At 35.5% G+C, this 18,070-nt stretch overlaps 1 protein-coding gene across 2 annotated transcripts in view; it reads right to left on the bottom strand.

Annotated features, from left to right (window-relative positions):
• LOC132551078 (influenza virus NS1A-binding protein homolog A-like) overlaps nucleotides 1-18,070 on the bottom strand; it is a 35,644-nt gene that overhangs the window by 15,193 nt on the left and 2,381 nt on the right. The window contains exons 1-2 of one of the 2 annotated variants that reach the window (XM_060215184.1): nucleotides 8,021-8,109; nucleotides 705-1,129 (exon numbers count right to left, since the gene is read on the bottom strand). In XM_060215184.1, the coding sequence (XP_060071167.1) occupies nucleotides 705-1,039 (335 nt within the window). In that variant the 5' untranslated portion in view covers nucleotides 1,040-1,129; nucleotides 8,021-8,109. Of the gene's footprint in view, nucleotides 1-704; nucleotides 1,130-8,020; nucleotides 8,110-18,070 lie in introns of those variants that run through there. The other variant, XM_060215183.1, reaches the window with a different exon arrangement.

Below are 18,070 nucleotides of genomic sequence, written 5' to 3'. Positions count from 1 at the left end.
ATTTCATTTCAGAAGGAAACGCTTTCTAATCATCTATTCGCAAATAATTTGACCCATGTGGTCATGAAATTAGGTCAAGGTCATTATTTGTTTAAAGGTACAGCAGACTTCAACTCAGCAAGATTAAATATCACCAGCCTGTAGAGACTTTGCATATGAGATCAGATGTTAAGGCTCCAATCATCACAGTTTAGTTTGTTATTGACCAAAAAAAATATACCTGGCACTGAAATGCACAGAATCAAGTATAGTACATCATTTAACAATGGAAGGATAATATACAGGTCTGAAGGAAATCTCAGAGGTTTTCATTACGTTTTTGTAAACATAATTGAAATTTGAAAGGTACTGAAGAGATATATCAATCTGACAAAAGATATCAAAGTACTTCAAAATCAAAATATAATTTTCCATGCTTAAAAGTCATTTCTCCATTTGGTGACACAAATTAATTTTTTCTAAAAGCAATTATTTTTTTTAAATACATTTTGGAATTGGTAATTATTTAAGAAGTTTGATTTTACTGTGCTGTAACTTAGATTAAGAAACGGGAATGATTGAATTAAGAGAGGGGGTTGTTTTGCAACGAGAGTGTAGTAAACTTTGATGGTTTTTGTGGTCTGTAACTAACACTTGATTGAAGATAATGACATTTTCACCAAAAATCAGTAACCTTTTAATGTCATCTTGTATTGTAATCTTACCTGGATGTGTATGCGTAGTCCAGTAAATAAATAAAGCTATCATAGTCAATGTCCTTAAGTTTATATGTACACATGCCATTTTGTGGTGTTGGGCCTTCCTCCTCAAGCTTCAGGAACAAGTCAAAAAGGTAGCCACTTGCTGTGGCTAACACTGCCCTATGAACTGCAATCTCATGTGCACCAATCACCAGAATTTGGTCACAAAGTTGGCGAGCCTTTCGCAGCTTATTTAGGGATGACCACCTAGTTTCTTTATTTTCATCCTCAAAAACTAGGTCTACGTTTTCTTCAACACCCTCACCAACACCATTAACCATATGGCCATTGCTTTCCATCTTCACTGGTTCATTAGATATTGCTGTAAGTTTGGCAGAAGGGAATGTAATGTGTCAGGTCTTCTCAGGACACCAAGTCGTTCTTCACAGCTGTAGACAGACAAAAAAAACATTTAAGTCATCATACAGCTATTAATACCTTCATAACAACTAATTAGGTACAACGGCGACTGGTGTTACATATATACTATTGTGATAAAGTTGGTTAAGCAAGGATGACAGGAAATGTGGCAGTAGTGGCTTTAATTTGATCAGACAATTACTGACATTTTGAATAATGAATAATGAAGTTAATGAATTATAACTCATTTTTACAATAATATCCTTAAAACACCCAAGAATACCCAAATACTAATTCAATGTATATAAATAATAGCATTTAAATTTTGAAATTACTAACCAGAACTGTTTTTAAGAATGAAGTGTGGATCTATCGACGACATGATTAAGGGTAAGAAGGCTACAATTAGGCCAATGACTGGCTACATAATATCTTATGACAAGTAAATAATCCAAACGGTTTGATGATCAAGCCAAATTCAAGTTCTAACATTACTGTAAGGACTATGATTAGGTCAGTAGTTAGTGTTATATTTCAACAGTAATGATTTTAAGGCCTGTTGGTTGAATTATTGATGTAGTGCTTAATACTAGAAGTTAGGTAATCTTTCAACATTCAATACCACTAATCAATACTTTGTGTGCAAGTATCAAGACCATTGAGTGACACAGCTTCCCACAAATAATGACAACAGACAAAACCATGGGAATTCTCAATAGTCAAGTTGTTTTCATTTACAGCCATGGGCATTGAAAAACAAGTTATTTGGCCTGTAAACAACCAGGGTTATTTTGACAAGGGGTGCTGACTAATTGTGATAGCTGGTTGCTACTTCAGGAAACAATGATGTGGGAGGCCCACCACATGCTTAGCAATTACAGTACATTGGACAAAGGACTCAACCATGACAGCACGGTAAGCAATCTCAAATTCTAGAGAAACACCAACCATCTCTTTGGGATCAAACCACACACGTCGGATATTAACTTGCAGTTGCCAAGTCAGATGCTCATCTAGCTTGGTCACCACAACTAAGCAGATACTCTTCCAACCTGCCCCTATCCCTCCCCCCAACCCTCACTCTTCAGAGGGGACTTTGACATGTAATGAAGTGAGATTACACTGTGTATAAGGACAAGAATTAAGCTACTCTTATTATATTCAATAATAGTGACCTAGATACAGATATATACATATGTAGCTGTTTGTGGTATCAAACGACTTGTCAGGTGTACTATAGTTTGGCAGATCTACTGAGAGAAACTACATTGTAAAGGTTAGAAAATTGACCGTACAGTTCAAGTCCTAACTTGATTTGTGAATTTGCTTGAAACATTGGTACTGGTGACAAATTACAGTACTATAAAATGCTTAAACATAATAAAAAGGAAATGGACTGAGGCAAGCTGTAAGAAATATTTTCTTTTTAAACAAATGTAAATACCATATGCTACACCATTTCATGGCCGAAGGCATAAAAAAACTTCCTTAGTGCTAAAGTCAGATCATGTATTTAAGTTTTGGATTTAAATGTATCCAGTAATGGCCACTTGAAAATAAATCTTTGACTTGTGAATTAGATTAAGCTTGAAAACAAATAATAGAGATTCTATCCCAATGTACAGGTTCTTTTTACACCAAATCATTTTGAAATGCATACTTTGAATGTTGAATTCACAAATGACCATAATAATTAAAAGCATGTTTAAAAAAAACATCAAATACCCCACTTTAGCAAACCAAGTCGTTGAAATCTATCAGTTACTCTTCGGACAAAAAAGTCAAGGTTATGATAGAAATCAATCAGAAACCCCACTCCAGCAGCAGTAACTGTTACCATATAATGTACTATGTTTCTCTGCTCTTTGATTGACCTGTATAGACAGTTTCTACTGTATTATCCAAAATATTTAAAAATTGTGACCTGTAAAAGGTGTCTTTAATTAAGTTATCTTCAAAAGGTTTATTAGGATAGACAAAATATCAAAAGAAAATCTGCAGTGTATGTGCTATCTGGTCTAGCAGACACTTTGCTCACAACACTTTTAGTACCTGGGATCATCTTACCCCCCACAGTTTCAGGCACAGCAGGATGGTGACACCATATAAGAGGAGTACCCCAACCCCCCAATACTACAAGCCAGATGCTCTATACCATCAGTACTACTATCAGTACAGTAAATACCAACAGTGTAACTCAATTACCCCTGACAATCCACGTTAGCAGGAATCTGTAAACCTGACAGGGTGTAGGTGTAAGTTGTTGACCTCTCATACAACACATACCAGCAATTGGCATCAGTAATTAGTACAGTACAATTGACCTAGAATCCTGTAAATCACATAAAGAAAGCAGAACTTGGTTGAATGAAAGGCAACAAATCAACCCAATGTGAAATTTGTATCATTTATAGTTTTTATTATTCTGATAGTTGTACTTGATTTGCATCACAGATTTATACAACACATGTTATATACATCACTATTTGCATTTACAGCCATCAATAATACCGGTATATTAACAGAATGTATAAACATTTCAATATGATGTGAAAAAAACAAAACAACTGTTACCTGGTTGTAGGTGTATGTGCATCAGCAGGTGTGAAAGGGTGTGCAGGAGTTTAGCAAACAGTAATAAATAACGATTATGATGATGGTAATGATTTCAACACTGTACAGGTGGATGTGGCGCAGCAGGGTGTAATATATATATCGACATATATTTGACTCCATAATTTATTCAGTTTAATAATCAAAGTTCAAATAAAAATGCAGTTAAAACAATTTGCAGTTTTTCAGAGCTCTGGAATGTTGACATCCACAAGATCATGACAGTCCCATCACACATTAATGAACTCATTGAGCACCAACAGGTAATACTAATGACCACAGGACTGTAACAGCCCACTACACACAAATGGGTAATACTGATGCCCACAGGACTGTAACAGCCCACTACACACAAATGGGTAATACTGATGCCCACAGGACTGTAACAGTCCACTACACACAAATGGGTAATACTGACGCCCACAGGACCGTGAAAAGGCCACTATACACCAAAGGAGCCAGCATCATTGGGTAATACTGATGCCCACAGGACCGTGAAAAGACCACTATACACCAAAAGAGCCAGCATCATTAGGTAATACTGATGCCCACAGGACCGTGAAAAGACCACTATACACCGAAGGAGCCAGCATCATTGGGTAATACTGATGCCCACAGGACCGTGAAAAGACCACTATACACCAAAGGAGCCAGCATCATTGGGTAATACTGATGCCCACAGGACCGTGAAAAGACCACTATACACCAAAGGAGCCAGCATCATTGGGTAATACTGATGCCCACAGGACCGTGAAAAGACCACTATACACCAAAGGAGCCAGCATCATTGGGTAATACTGATGACCACAGGACCGTGAAAAGACCACTATACACCAAAGGAGCCAGCATCATTGGGTAATACTGATGCCCACAGGACTGTGAAAAGACCACTATACACCAAAGGAGCCAGCATCATTGGGTAATACTGATGCCCACAGGACCGTGAAAAGACCACTATACACCAAAGGAGCCAGCATCATTGGGTAATACTGATGACCACAGGACCGTGAAAAGACCACTATAAACCAAAGGAGCCAGCACCATTGGGTAATACTGATGCCCACAGGACCATAACAAGACCACTATACACAATTGCAGCCAGCATCAATGGGTAATTCTGATGCCCACAGGACCGTGAAAAGACCACTATACACCAAAGGAGCCAGCATCATTGGGTAATACTGATGACCACAGGACCGTGAAAAGACCACTATAAACCAAAGGAGCCAGCACCATTGGGTAATACTGATGCCCACAGGACCATAACAAGACCACTATACACAATTGCAGCCAGCATCAATGGGTAATTCTGATGCCCACAGGACCGTGAAAAGACCACTACACACTGTTGGAGCAAGCATCAATGGGTAATTCTGATGCCCACAGGACCGTGAAAAGACCACTATACACTGCTGAAGCCAGCAACAATGGGTAATACTGATGCCCACAGGACCGTGAAAAGACCACTATACACCAAAGGAGCCAGCATCATTGGGTAATACTGATGCCCACAGGACCGTGAAAAGACCACTATACACCAAAGGAGCCAGCATCATTGGGTAATACTGATGCCCACAGGACCGTGAAAAGAACACTATACACCAAAGGAGCCAGCACCATTGGGTAATACTGATGCCCACAGGACCGTGAAAAGACCACTATACACCAAAGGAGCCAGCATCATTGGGTAATACTGATGACCACAGGACCGTGAAAAGACCACTATAAACCAAAGGAGCCAGCACCATTGGGTAATACTGATGCCCACAGGACCATAACAAGACCACTATACACCATTGCAGCAAGCATCAATGGGTAATTCTGATGCCCACAGGACCGTGAAAAGACCACTACACACTGTTGGAGCAAGCATCAATGGGTAATTCTGATGCCCACAGGACCGTGAAAAGACCACTATACACTGCTGGAGCCAGCATCAATGGGTAATACTGATGCCCACAGGACCGTGAAAAGACCACTATACACCAAAGGAGCCAGCATCATTGGGTAATACTGATGCCCACAGGACCGTGAAAAGACCACCACACACTGTTGGAGCTAGCATCAATGGGTAATACTGATGCCCACAGGACCATGACAAGACCACTACACGCCATTGGAGCCAGCGTCAATAGTAATACTGACGCCCACAGGACCATGACAAAACCATTATACACACGAACGGAGCCAGCATCAATGGGTAATACATATGTCCACAGGACTGTGACAAGACCACTATACACATAATCAGAGTCAGCAATGTTAACTAATGTTGTTGATAACCAAACTAAATATGAAAGACTGGCACCAGCAGTGATCAATAAGAGGAAAGATAAAGCTGTTCTAGGCCTTCAGTCCAAAGCCACAGATTTCTCTTACAACAGTCCATAAATGATGCATGATCAACGATTAAAGTGTCTGGAAGTAGAACTACAAATACATTTACTGTTTAAACAGTGGTAATGTTGACCTGTAGATGGCTCTATACCATATTATATTGTCAACACAAAGAAATATTGATGGATTCTGTCAGTTTCATGAGTTGGAAACAGTCCATGGGGTATTATTAAGATGATACAACAACTTGTATCACTTGTACAGCAGAGCAGAACCATATATACGTATTATACGTGCATTCTTCTAAGCCAAATTGTGAATGCATTATTGTATCAGTATTTAGGCATAAAGACAACAAAACTTAACAATAAATGTAAATATCAATGCTGTACAATCATACATTTTCTAGCGGCTCAATTTTTGTGGATTTTTTTTAAAGACTGCTTTTTTTGGACACTTCATTTCATGGGTAAATATATATAACTTAATCAGTCAACCTATACTAATTTAATTAACAGTTCGTGGCACATGAATTCATTGATTGAGAGCAACAATAAAATCAACAAAAATAAATCATCTGCAAAAATTAATGATTTCACAGTATATCAAAGACTACCAAAGTTATGAAATTTCAGTTGAAAGTAGGTCAAATTAAAGCTAAACCAGTGAAATGGAAACAAGGGCAAAACCTTTTCCTAAAAATTGTCAAATTTAATGTTACTGAAGTACACAAGTTCTTCAATAAAACACAGTGCCAGGTAGTATGATGTATGGATATGGCTGACTATTGGGACTGAAACATCTAAAGGAAAATATATATCACAACATTTGAAAGGCTTTTTCGCAAAGTAACATATTCCATTAGTTAATCATATACTGTATGCATAAAAGTGGTGTTCATATTCAAATGAACCCTTTGTAATAGTAATAGATTTTAGGCAATGGAAAGAGAAGTTTTAGCGAATCACCTGGACAATTTGACTAAGATAAGGAAAGGAGCAAAAAATCTAGCTTAGTTAATTTCAAACTTTTTAAACATTCAAAATTGTCAGTAATTCGAAACTATCAACAGTAAATTTTACAAAATAGTTAATTATTTATAAGAGTTTGATATTTTCAAGTATTTCGTCAAATATTGATGATAAAATAAATTTACATACTATGATACAATGTTATGTTTTACAATGATACAAAAGAATACTTTACAATGATACAATTTTAGTGTTTTACAATGAAACAGTATAATGTGTTACAATGATACAATGTAATGTGTTTCAATGATACAATGTTATGTGTTACAATGATACAGTGTAATGTGTTACAATGATAAAATGTTATGTGTTACAATGATACAATTTAATGCTTTACAATGATACAATGTAATGTGTTTCAATGATACAATGTTATGTGTTACAATGATACAGTGTAATGTGTTACAATGATACAATGTAATGTGTTACAATGTTATGTGTTTTACAATGATACAATGTAATGTTTTAACTTCTATGGGGTGAATACAATTATAACTTTAAAATCTCCATATTTCAAAAAAAAATTATTCTGACAAACCAGTATTTTTAAACATTAAAACTTAATTAAGCTCCTGTTTCTACTGGGCTATTTCAGAGTATCATGTATTTAGATTTTTACTTCTTACCAATTTCTTTACAAATAAGGCAAATAAATTTGACATCTTCCTGCAAACTGGTTAGCAGTAAACAACAGTAAACATTGTGATATACATATATATATCTATATATTTCAAGCAAGTCTATATTGCCTGAACTGTATGTATACATATATATATAACAGTAAATAATATCCTCAAACTAACTTCTAGCTCTTAAAGTACATATCCTTTACAATTTGTCTCAATTTATTTCTATACATATAAAGGATTTTAAAAAAGATGTACAGATGTGCTTTAGATTTGTAAACTGGTTTAAAACAAAAACTCAATTATAACTCACCTGTCTCTCCCACTACTAACTGAAGTTATTGCAGCATATCTATTGTATAATTGTTCACACACAGTGTTATAAATCTACACTAGGATAAGATCTAGATCTAGGATCACTTAAGAATGCTGACATGCAGTCTTCATCACACATCCTTCCTTATTGACGACATGTCCTCCACCTGGCAGGAAAAGTGAACTTTCACGGTCATTGTGTGTGTGGTGAACTGTCATAACAACACATGTCTCTAGTCAAGGTACAAACAGTCTTCCACATACTTATTACCAAACCCATAGAGCTACCTCATTATAGAAAAGTAGTGGGGTTCCAAGATGATACACAACAACCAGATGCATATCATTTACATAAGGAAAAGGGCAATAACTGAGTATTGAATCAGGGTAACAGCACCCACATACAAATGATTACTTTCCTCCAAAACATCTATGAAATTATGAAATCATAACTGATACAAGCAATGATTATCCTAGTCTCACTTTATGCTTGTCATATTCAATGTCATCTCTCTGTAGCCACACTTAATGCAAAATCCGCTAACTATCAGCCATGCACTGAATAAAAATCCAGATACAACCATTACAATATTTAGAAATCATTCAGCACTGCTTTTGCTTTTGTACACATACAATTTGTATGCAAATCTATATTGGTTTGAACTGTATTACATCATACATATAATAGACAGGAAAGTTTGAAATCTATCATTCACGATATACATGTAGACTTGGTCGAGTGTAAAATTACATATATACACATAATGCATAACTCAAATGTCTAGACAAGAAAGTGACCTTAAAAAGATTTGATTCATATGCAGATCTGGTATAAATCTCTTGTAGGTATACCAACCCATTAAATAATACTACATAATATATGTTTCCTTTCAATAACTTGTATTAATATGTAATAATATGTATTAACAATAAGATATTTGTCTTTAAGCATTTCTAATTCCTGAGGGGCCACAAGACACTGACAGTTTGGATACTTACTCAACTGATGAAGAAAAACCTGACAATATATTTACTTGACTAAGTGCATACTGTACTTTCCTGACTAAGGAGGAGCCACCAGACAGTGACTGTTTGTATATTTACTAGACTAAAGATTCGCCACCAGACAGTGACTGTTTGTATATTTACTTGACTAAAGATTCGCCACCAGGCTGTGACTGTATGTATATTTACTTGACTAAAGATTCGCCACCAGGCTGTGACTTTATGTATATTTACTAGACTAAAGAGTAGCCACCAGGCTGTGACTGTATGTATATTTACTAGACTAAGGAGTCGCCACCAGGCTGTGACTGTATGTATATTTACTAGACTAAAGAGTAGCCACCAGGCTGTGACTGTATGTATATTTACTAGACTAAAGAGTAGCCACCAGGCTGTGACTGTTTGTATATTTACTAGACTAAAGAGTAGCCACCAGGCTGTGACTGTATGTATATTTACTAGACTAAAGAGTAGCCACCAGGCTGTGACTGTATGTATATTTACTAGACTAAAGAGTAGCCACCAGGCTGTGACTGTTTGTATATTTAGTTGACTAAAGAGTAGCCACCAGGCTGTGACTGTATGTATATTTACTAGACTAAAGAGTAGCCACCAGGCTGTGACTGTATGTATATTTACTAGACTAAAGAGTAGCCACCAGGCTGTGACTGTATGTATATTTACTAGACTAAAGAGTAGCCACCAGGCTGTGACTTTATGTATATTTACTAGACTAAAGAGTAGCCACCAGGCTGTGACTTTATGTATATTTACTAGACTAAAGAGTAGCCACCAGGCTGTGACTGTATGTATATTTACTTGACTAAAGATTCGCCACCAGGCTGTGACTGTATGTATATTTACTTGACTAAAGAGTAGCCACCAGGCTGTGACTGTATGTATATTTACTAGACTAAGGAGTCGCCACCAGGCTGTGACTTTATGTATATTTACTAGACTAAAGAGTAGCCACCAGGCTGTGACTGTATGTATATTTACTAGACTAAAGAGTCGCCACCAGGCTGTGTTTGTATATTTACTTGACTAAAGAGTAGCCACCAGGCTGTGACTGTATGTATATTTACTAGACTAAAGAGTAGCCACCAGGCTGTGTTTGTATATTTACTAGACTAAAGAGTAGCCACCAGGCTTTGACTGTATGTATATTTACTAGACTAAAGAGTCGCCACCAGGCTGTGTTTGTATATTAACTAGACTAAAGAGTCGCCACCAGGCTGTGACTTTATGTATATTTACTAGACTAAAGAGTAGCCACCAGGCTGTGACTGTATGTATATTTACTAGACTAAAGAGTAGCCACCAGGCTGTGACTGTATGTATATTTACTAGACTAAAGAGTAGCCACCAGGCTGTGACTGTATGTATATTTACTAGACTAAAGAGTAGCCACCAGGCTGTGACTGTATGTATATTTACTAGACTAAAGAGTAGCCACCAGGCTGTGACTTTATGTATATTTACTAGACTAAGGAGTCGCCACCAGGCTGTGACTGTATGTATATTTACTAGACTAAAGAGTCGCCACCAGGCTGTGTTTGTATATTTACTAGACTAAGGAGTCGCCACCAGGCTGTGACTGTATGTATATTTACTAGACTAAAGAGTCGCCACCAGGCTGTGACTGTTTGTATATATACTAGACTAAAGAGTCGCCACCAGGCTGTGACTGTTTGTATATTAACCTAGGGACGAGCTACCAGGCAGACTTACTCTATACTTAACTGACTGTTGATGCCACCAGGCTGGGACTGTTTGTATATTTACCTAGGGACGAGCTACCAGGCAGACTTACTCTATACTTAACTGACTGATGATGCCACCAGGGTGGGACATTTTTGATATTTACCTGACGAAGGAGGAGCCAACATGAAGTGACTGTGTATTTACCTCAGGTGGTAGCCATTGGGCAGACAGGCTGTTTGAATACTTACCTGATTAAGCATATACAATTTAAATAAATTGCTCATTTTCAGTCAAGGCTAACAGTTATATTAGTAACATTATGGTCAGTGACTTACCGTGAACTTGCATGCCTCCAAACATACTGGTCTACTTGCCAGTGTGAAAACAAATGTTCTACAGGGATTATAACGTGTAATACTGTGTATAAATTATTAATAAATCTGTGGCCATTGCTGTGAGAGTGTACACAGGCTTATGTTTTATCAACAATACAAGTACAACACAATACTACTTGTAAAGTTAAAACATGTGTCGGATGTAATATACAGAGACTTTCCGATTATAGCCACAATAGTAGAATCCTTCATCACTGAATTTACAATTGTCACTATTAGTAATACAAGTAGTGTGCCCCATTGCTTAATAATCAAGAAAAACTGATCATAGACTTAAAACTTACATGACCAATACATGCTGTGACTAAGTACTTTAAGCTTTATTTCAAACAATTCATTAAAGAAACTGATAAAGAATTCAATACTTTAGTGCTACAAAGTATATGTGTATTGTATTTACAATGAATTATTTGTTAATCATATGACCTAGATCAGACTTTTACTTCATGCTGACATTAGCTTACAGCGTTTCTTTAACATTTTTAAGTCTCATAGAATATGGTTGACTCTTTAGCCATTTACACGCTAGATACAATTGTACAGTGCTTACTGGAGTAATGAACACCTGGAGCTCTTATAAAATGTAAAACCTAACCAATGTCAGTGAAACAGAAAAATGGATAAAACATATGTCACTGTGACCTACATTTTAGAAGTGATTCTTCATACATAATAACATGATGATGATGATGATGATGAAGACATTGATGATGATAATCATTGTCACACCATCTTTACAAGCTAGCTGTCACACCATAGAAACACTGGCAATTGCCAACTAACCAACATTTTACTTAGTGACCTATATACACTCTGTTGATAAATATGAAACACTCATACTATAGAAGCAATTAAACACTTTGTCCCACCCAGGATAATTAATTACTGGCTAATGATTACGTGTTAAGCCCTAATGAGCTTCAACAAGGAGTGGTGTCCCTGTTCTAGCTGATGTAGCCCGATGTCAGGCAGTGTAGAAGAAAATCAATCTTTAGCTAAGACTCATAAACAGTTGCTATAGCCATAGGAGAATGATGGACATACAAACTGCAAAATAAATTATAGTAAGAGTTCTGCAATATCAGGACATACTGAGAGACAATGGCATAAGGCAAGGAACAGGCAAAAGGGATAGTACAGAAGGTGAATGAGTAGAGCTGCAATATTTAGTAATAACATTTCTACAGACCATATAACAGATCAGTGATAGTGTATTAACTGCTATACCAGAGATAATGTAAAGATTGACAAAATCATGATATTCTATAAACAGACAGACTGATGGTAGTTTGTGGACTGACAGACCAGTGATATTTTATAGACTGACAGACCAGTGATATTTTATAGACTGACAGACCAGTGATAATGTGTAGACTGACAGACCAGTGATAATGTGTAGACTGACAGACCAGTGATAATGTGTAGACTGACAGACTAGTTATAATGTATAGACTGACAGACCAGTTATAAACAAGTACTAATTTTAATGGGGACCAGTACAAATGTCCCCCAAACGACCCCTTCAGCAGTAAATGATCACAATCATCAGACTTGCAGTCATGCCAAACATGAACTCACCAATTTTGAATGGAAATGAGAACGTAAATTTTTAAAACATTAGAAGAGAGTGTCCTTACCTCAGTATGACAAAGAGCTTATTTTGTGTCTGCTACTTTCAATATTAGGTACTTCTCAATGGTCCACATAATCGGACAATATCTAAAATTTAGCCAAATTTAGACCACAGCTGACCGCTCAGATGACCGATCGATGACTGAATGAAAAAATTGACCACAGCTGACTGCTCAGATGACCAATCGATGGCCGAATGAAAAATGGACAACGCCATTCTGCTCCTTATGCCACCTAATACATATATACCAATTTTAACGAAAATCAGACAATATCTAAATTTTGCCAAATTTTGACCACAGCTGACCGCTAGATGACCGATCGATGGTGGAATGAAAAATGGACTATGCCATTTTGCTCCTAGTGCCACCTAATACATATATACCAATTTTCACGAAAATGGGACAATATCTAAAATATGGCCAAATTTTGACCACAGCTGACCGCTAGATGACCGATCGATGGCGGAATGAAAAATGGACTATGCCATTTTGCTCCTAGTGCCACCTAATACATATATACCAATTTTCACAAAAATCAGACAATATCTAAAATATGGCCAAATTTTGACCACAGATAACTGCTCAGATGACCGATTGGAAAAATTCAAGAGGCCTGCACTCTGCCTTGCATGTATGAATATGTGTGTAAAGTTTTGTTAAATTACATGCAATAGTTTTTGAGAAACGCGTCGGAAACCTTGCCGGCAAAAGAAAGTGGAAGAAATAATAATATGAATAATAATGAAAATAATAATAATAATAATAAGAAACGGAGCAAACACAATATGTCCTCCAACTTCGTTTTGGGGGACATAGATATAGACAGATAGACTTGTTATAATATATAAAGTGACAGACCAGTGATAATGTGTAGACTGACAGATCAGTGTATTTTTCCCTGACTAGGAATTTGAAGACTTTTTTTTATGAATATTCATATCACATGTGAATTTTACAGATAATATATATATCTACATGTACATGAATTCAAGTAATGTTTCATGAATAAGTAATTTTTAAACCCTACCAAGAGGTAACAGCAATCTGACTTGAATCCATAAATATACCAGTTGGATATTTCTCAATTTCCGATAGTAAGCATACTTGTCAATGTATTTTGTTAATGGCTCCGGAATAGACAGACAAACAAAAGGTCTAACAATGCGAATCACCAAGTCGACACACATCACAAAAGGTTTAGTCAGTGCCAGTCATATCGCTGATCAGACTGTAAATAATGATCTACAATTACAAAACACTGAATGGAATAAATCATCAAATTACACAGCCATGATAAATGGTGGTGACCAAAACAAGGCCATGTCTCTGAAATCAGAGATTCATTTTGGTAATGATTAGAAATAAAACCTGAAAGCAGTGAAAAACACTAAGACAATTTCTTCTTTTTAAATCAAAGTTTTTTGTTAATGTTCATTTCTCTGGAGGTTTTCATATATATGAAATATTTATCTATAGTTTCATATGAAACCCAATTTCTCATTATGTGTTATTCTGTCGTGTATTTTTTACGGTAAATTTAAGACTAATATAGCTAGAGAGTCATCCATCATTACAAGTAGACCAGGTTGTGTATGTGTTTATGTGTATGAAGGTCACCTTGAATTGATATGTAAACAGTTGGGTATAGTGCTCTACCCGCCAACTTAACCAATCGACCCTCCAATCCTATTGGAAAGCTGACAATAGTAGTTAAATGTACATTCAAATGAGTGTTGTGTTGTTAAAAACAATAACAGGTGATTCATACAAACAAGGTTCTCCATGATAAACATTTTTTCTGAAATCAAACCTGTAAACGAATAAATATCCATATGCTGTTCAATGTCAGGTACTAAAAATTTTAAAATTTGACAAAGAACCTGTAATTATTTCTTATTTATTAAATGAAGCCTTAAAATCTTAGATAGATGTTGGTAGATGCTAAAGACAAACTCTGTTTAAAACTATGTGTCTGGTCTGAATTGTATTACAAGATCGAATCAGTCAACAGAAATAGATCTATGTAGTTTTCATTCCTGCTTCACTTCTCCAAAAAGTACACATTAAAAATTTTTAAAAAGTCTTAACTCAACATCAATATCCTGAGCTACACATAACTTAATAATATTGATGTTTGTATGGACACAATACCTTAGTCTCAGTCACACTCCTGCATCCCAGAAAGTATATTGCAACATATCAAACTCTTATTTCACAATCTTAAATCTTTTACAATTACATATTAAATACATGTAGGATCATGTTATTTGTAGACTATTTCAACAAAGAATTGATAAAGGAAATGTAGTGTAATTATCACAATATATGACTGGCGTCATAATTTCCACTACACTAAACTATATTACAATTTTACAATGAATGATTCAATGCCTATACAAAGATTATTTTTTATCTTGTTAAACAAAGAATGATTCATGCAACAAGAAATACAACCTATTGATATGAATCACTTCACAAACTGTTGTAAAGGATCATAACAAACTCACATACAGAAATGTTGTACAAAACAAATTTGTGTTGAATGTTGTAATGACTTTTTCGCTATTATAAAAACACATTTTAACATTTTGAAAATAATCCTGTTTGGTATATATGCACTTACGCTAAATAAAGGACATATATTTACCTGTACATATATCCGTATTGTCCCAAGACTTCCCACATGGATATTATTAAAGTTCCTAGTCCACAAATGAAATATATACATGTGTTTTGACAAATAGTCATGCTGACTGGTACAAAATCTGGGTCATGATTGGGTTTATCCAACTACTGTTTATATACACTGCTGTGAGACTTCAGACCATACAATCTATTACACAAGGTACCGCTGGTACTTCAACATTTTTGACTCAAGTATGAATTTAAAAAAGCCATTTATATTCGGCAGGAAATGTATGTTCTATAGGTGTAGTTGGTATACACATGTAAGGTAAATTGTGGACGAACAATGACAGTCTGCTACAAGATATACCACAGTAGGGTACCACAGTACGGTTTTCATGTTATTTGACTATGTTGTCAACCACTTGTATCTTAAGCTGACTTTGTATGTCCTGAGTGTTTATAAACGACTGTTTAACTACTAATACTAATACTTAAGGAACTTTCACCTTGGTAGATAAAACATCATTAACAGTTCTCAGAATCTGAAAAGTTCAAGAGAATGTTCAAAGTTTATAATATTACCTGTATGTCAAGATACCACACTAAGTTTTACACTGCTGCAAACTGTTGTGTGAAAGAATATATCTCACGCATTTTTAATTTGCTATCAAGAAGTTGAGAGCACAAGTCACATTCACAATCCACAATAGACTGTTGAAAAGCTTTGTAAGCTATTGGTGAGAGTTAAAATACTAAAATGTGGAACTGGGCCAAAAACACACAATTGTTTATATAGTGCATCCAAATTGGTTAAAGATATGAGAGCTTTGACCATGATCCAAGTCTTGATTTACATGTAATTGAAAATCAAACCAAGAGTAAAATATTGAAGTTTCAAAATGAATCTTAATTCAAATGATAAACTTGAGCAGTCATCTTACCCATTTCCATGACAATAGATTTAATATTTACATACATAATGCTGGCTATAAGTTTCAATCAAATTGATATCAATTAAGAAACATTCAAAGATCAGCTTTTGATGAATGACACCTGGAATTTTGAAAATACTTAGAATAATGTAATGTACAATTTATGTATTTATATATATATAAACGAAAACTACCCAATCAATCATAAATATCTTACTGAGGGTTAATTTTTCATAATTTGACTGAAATTTGAAAATAAATATGCAGATTCTACAAAACATATCAAGCGAAAAAAATACTTATCATTAATGCCAGCTAACTTAAATCATATATATAAACTTTTCGTCAAAAACCCACTGAAATTATCAACTTTTAAATTCCTTCTATTTTGCTGGAGGAAGTTTGCTACACCTCCAACAATGATACACAGGATCCCCATCCCCAATCCCCCTTGATTTATGTTTAAACAAATAATTGTTACTCTAAGCAACAGTTAGGTGTAAACTTTAGAGGATTGGTTTACCAGCTGTTGTTAAACAGCTATTGAAGAAATCTAAATTAGCAGCATTATAGCTGCTTCTGGTAGACTCTGAAATAGTTTTTCCTACAGTTTAGTCTGCATCTTTTCTTCACCAATTTCAATATGACTTGCCTCATTCTTGATACTGCTACTTCTACTTTATATTAAAAATAAGCTTACATCATCTTGATCTGATGTCCTTCAAAATTCTGCATTGGAGAGGGAAGACCTGGTTTCCTTTGCCTTCTTCACTAAAGGAACAATATGAAATATTCTTGACCATTACCAATTACTCTTCCCACTAGTTTGTCTATTGTTGTTGTATCTTTTTCATGGATCACTTTAAACACTGACATATTGTATTCCACTTGAGGTCTAATGTAAGGGCTTTGCAGATGACAGAAACATTTCTCTACCATGTTATCAAATGATCTAAAAATTCTGGTCATTTTGTTGGCTTTTACTACACAGTTGGATATACTTATTATAGAACTAGCCATGTCAAATGTGATTCCAATGTATTTTTCTTCATTTACATTTTCATTAATGGTTTTCTCTTCTGATTTCATACTGTAGGATGTCATCTCACTGCTCTTGGATGCATTCATCTATTCCGATTGTTCAGACCGGATTGGATCTTCTTTCTTTCCTCTTCTGTTTTCTGATAACTAATATTCTTGACATTATCAGCAACACCAGAGGCCCTCTTCGGGTATTCCATTTTAAACTGTCTTCCAATCTGATTCTTCCCTTATGAAAAATGACATGCTGTTTTCTGTCTACAACAAAGTCTTCAACTCATCTGAAAAGTTTTTCTGTGATCCATAACCTTTTTTTTTTGTTGATAGTTGTACTGTATGTAGAGTATTAACTCAAAAGCCTTTTGAAAGTCCAAATATGGCATCTACCAGTCCCTATCAACTTTTCCATGCTTTTCCCAACAATTGATACAAGATTAACTTTTTCAGCTTTCCTTTTTATGTATGGTTGTTGTGTTTGCCTTCTTCCTCTGGGATATCTTAAATTTCCTTCATCTATGATTTTCAGAGGTGTTCATATTTCTTCATATATCTTCCGCATAAAAACTTCAGATATATGTTTGTCTCTTCTTGGCCATTTTGATAGCCACTTCTTTAACAGCTTGACGACTTCTTTGTCAAATGTTGCATTCCCTATTTCCATTCCACACTTTTTGTGTTAATGTTTGTATAAGTTCCAAACTTTATCTGT

Source organism: Ylistrum balloti, unplaced genomic scaffold (genome assembly GCF_031769215.1).
Source record: "Ylistrum balloti isolate Yb309-2 unplaced genomic scaffold, AGI_CSIRO_Ybal_v1 Utg370174, whole genome shotgun sequence".
Classification (NCBI taxonomy): Eukaryota; Metazoa; Mollusca; class Bivalvia; order Pectinida; family Pectinidae; genus Ylistrum; species Ylistrum balloti.
The sequence above is the reverse complement of the archived record's forward strand: the minus strand, read 5'-3'. Positions and strand labels throughout refer to the sequence as shown.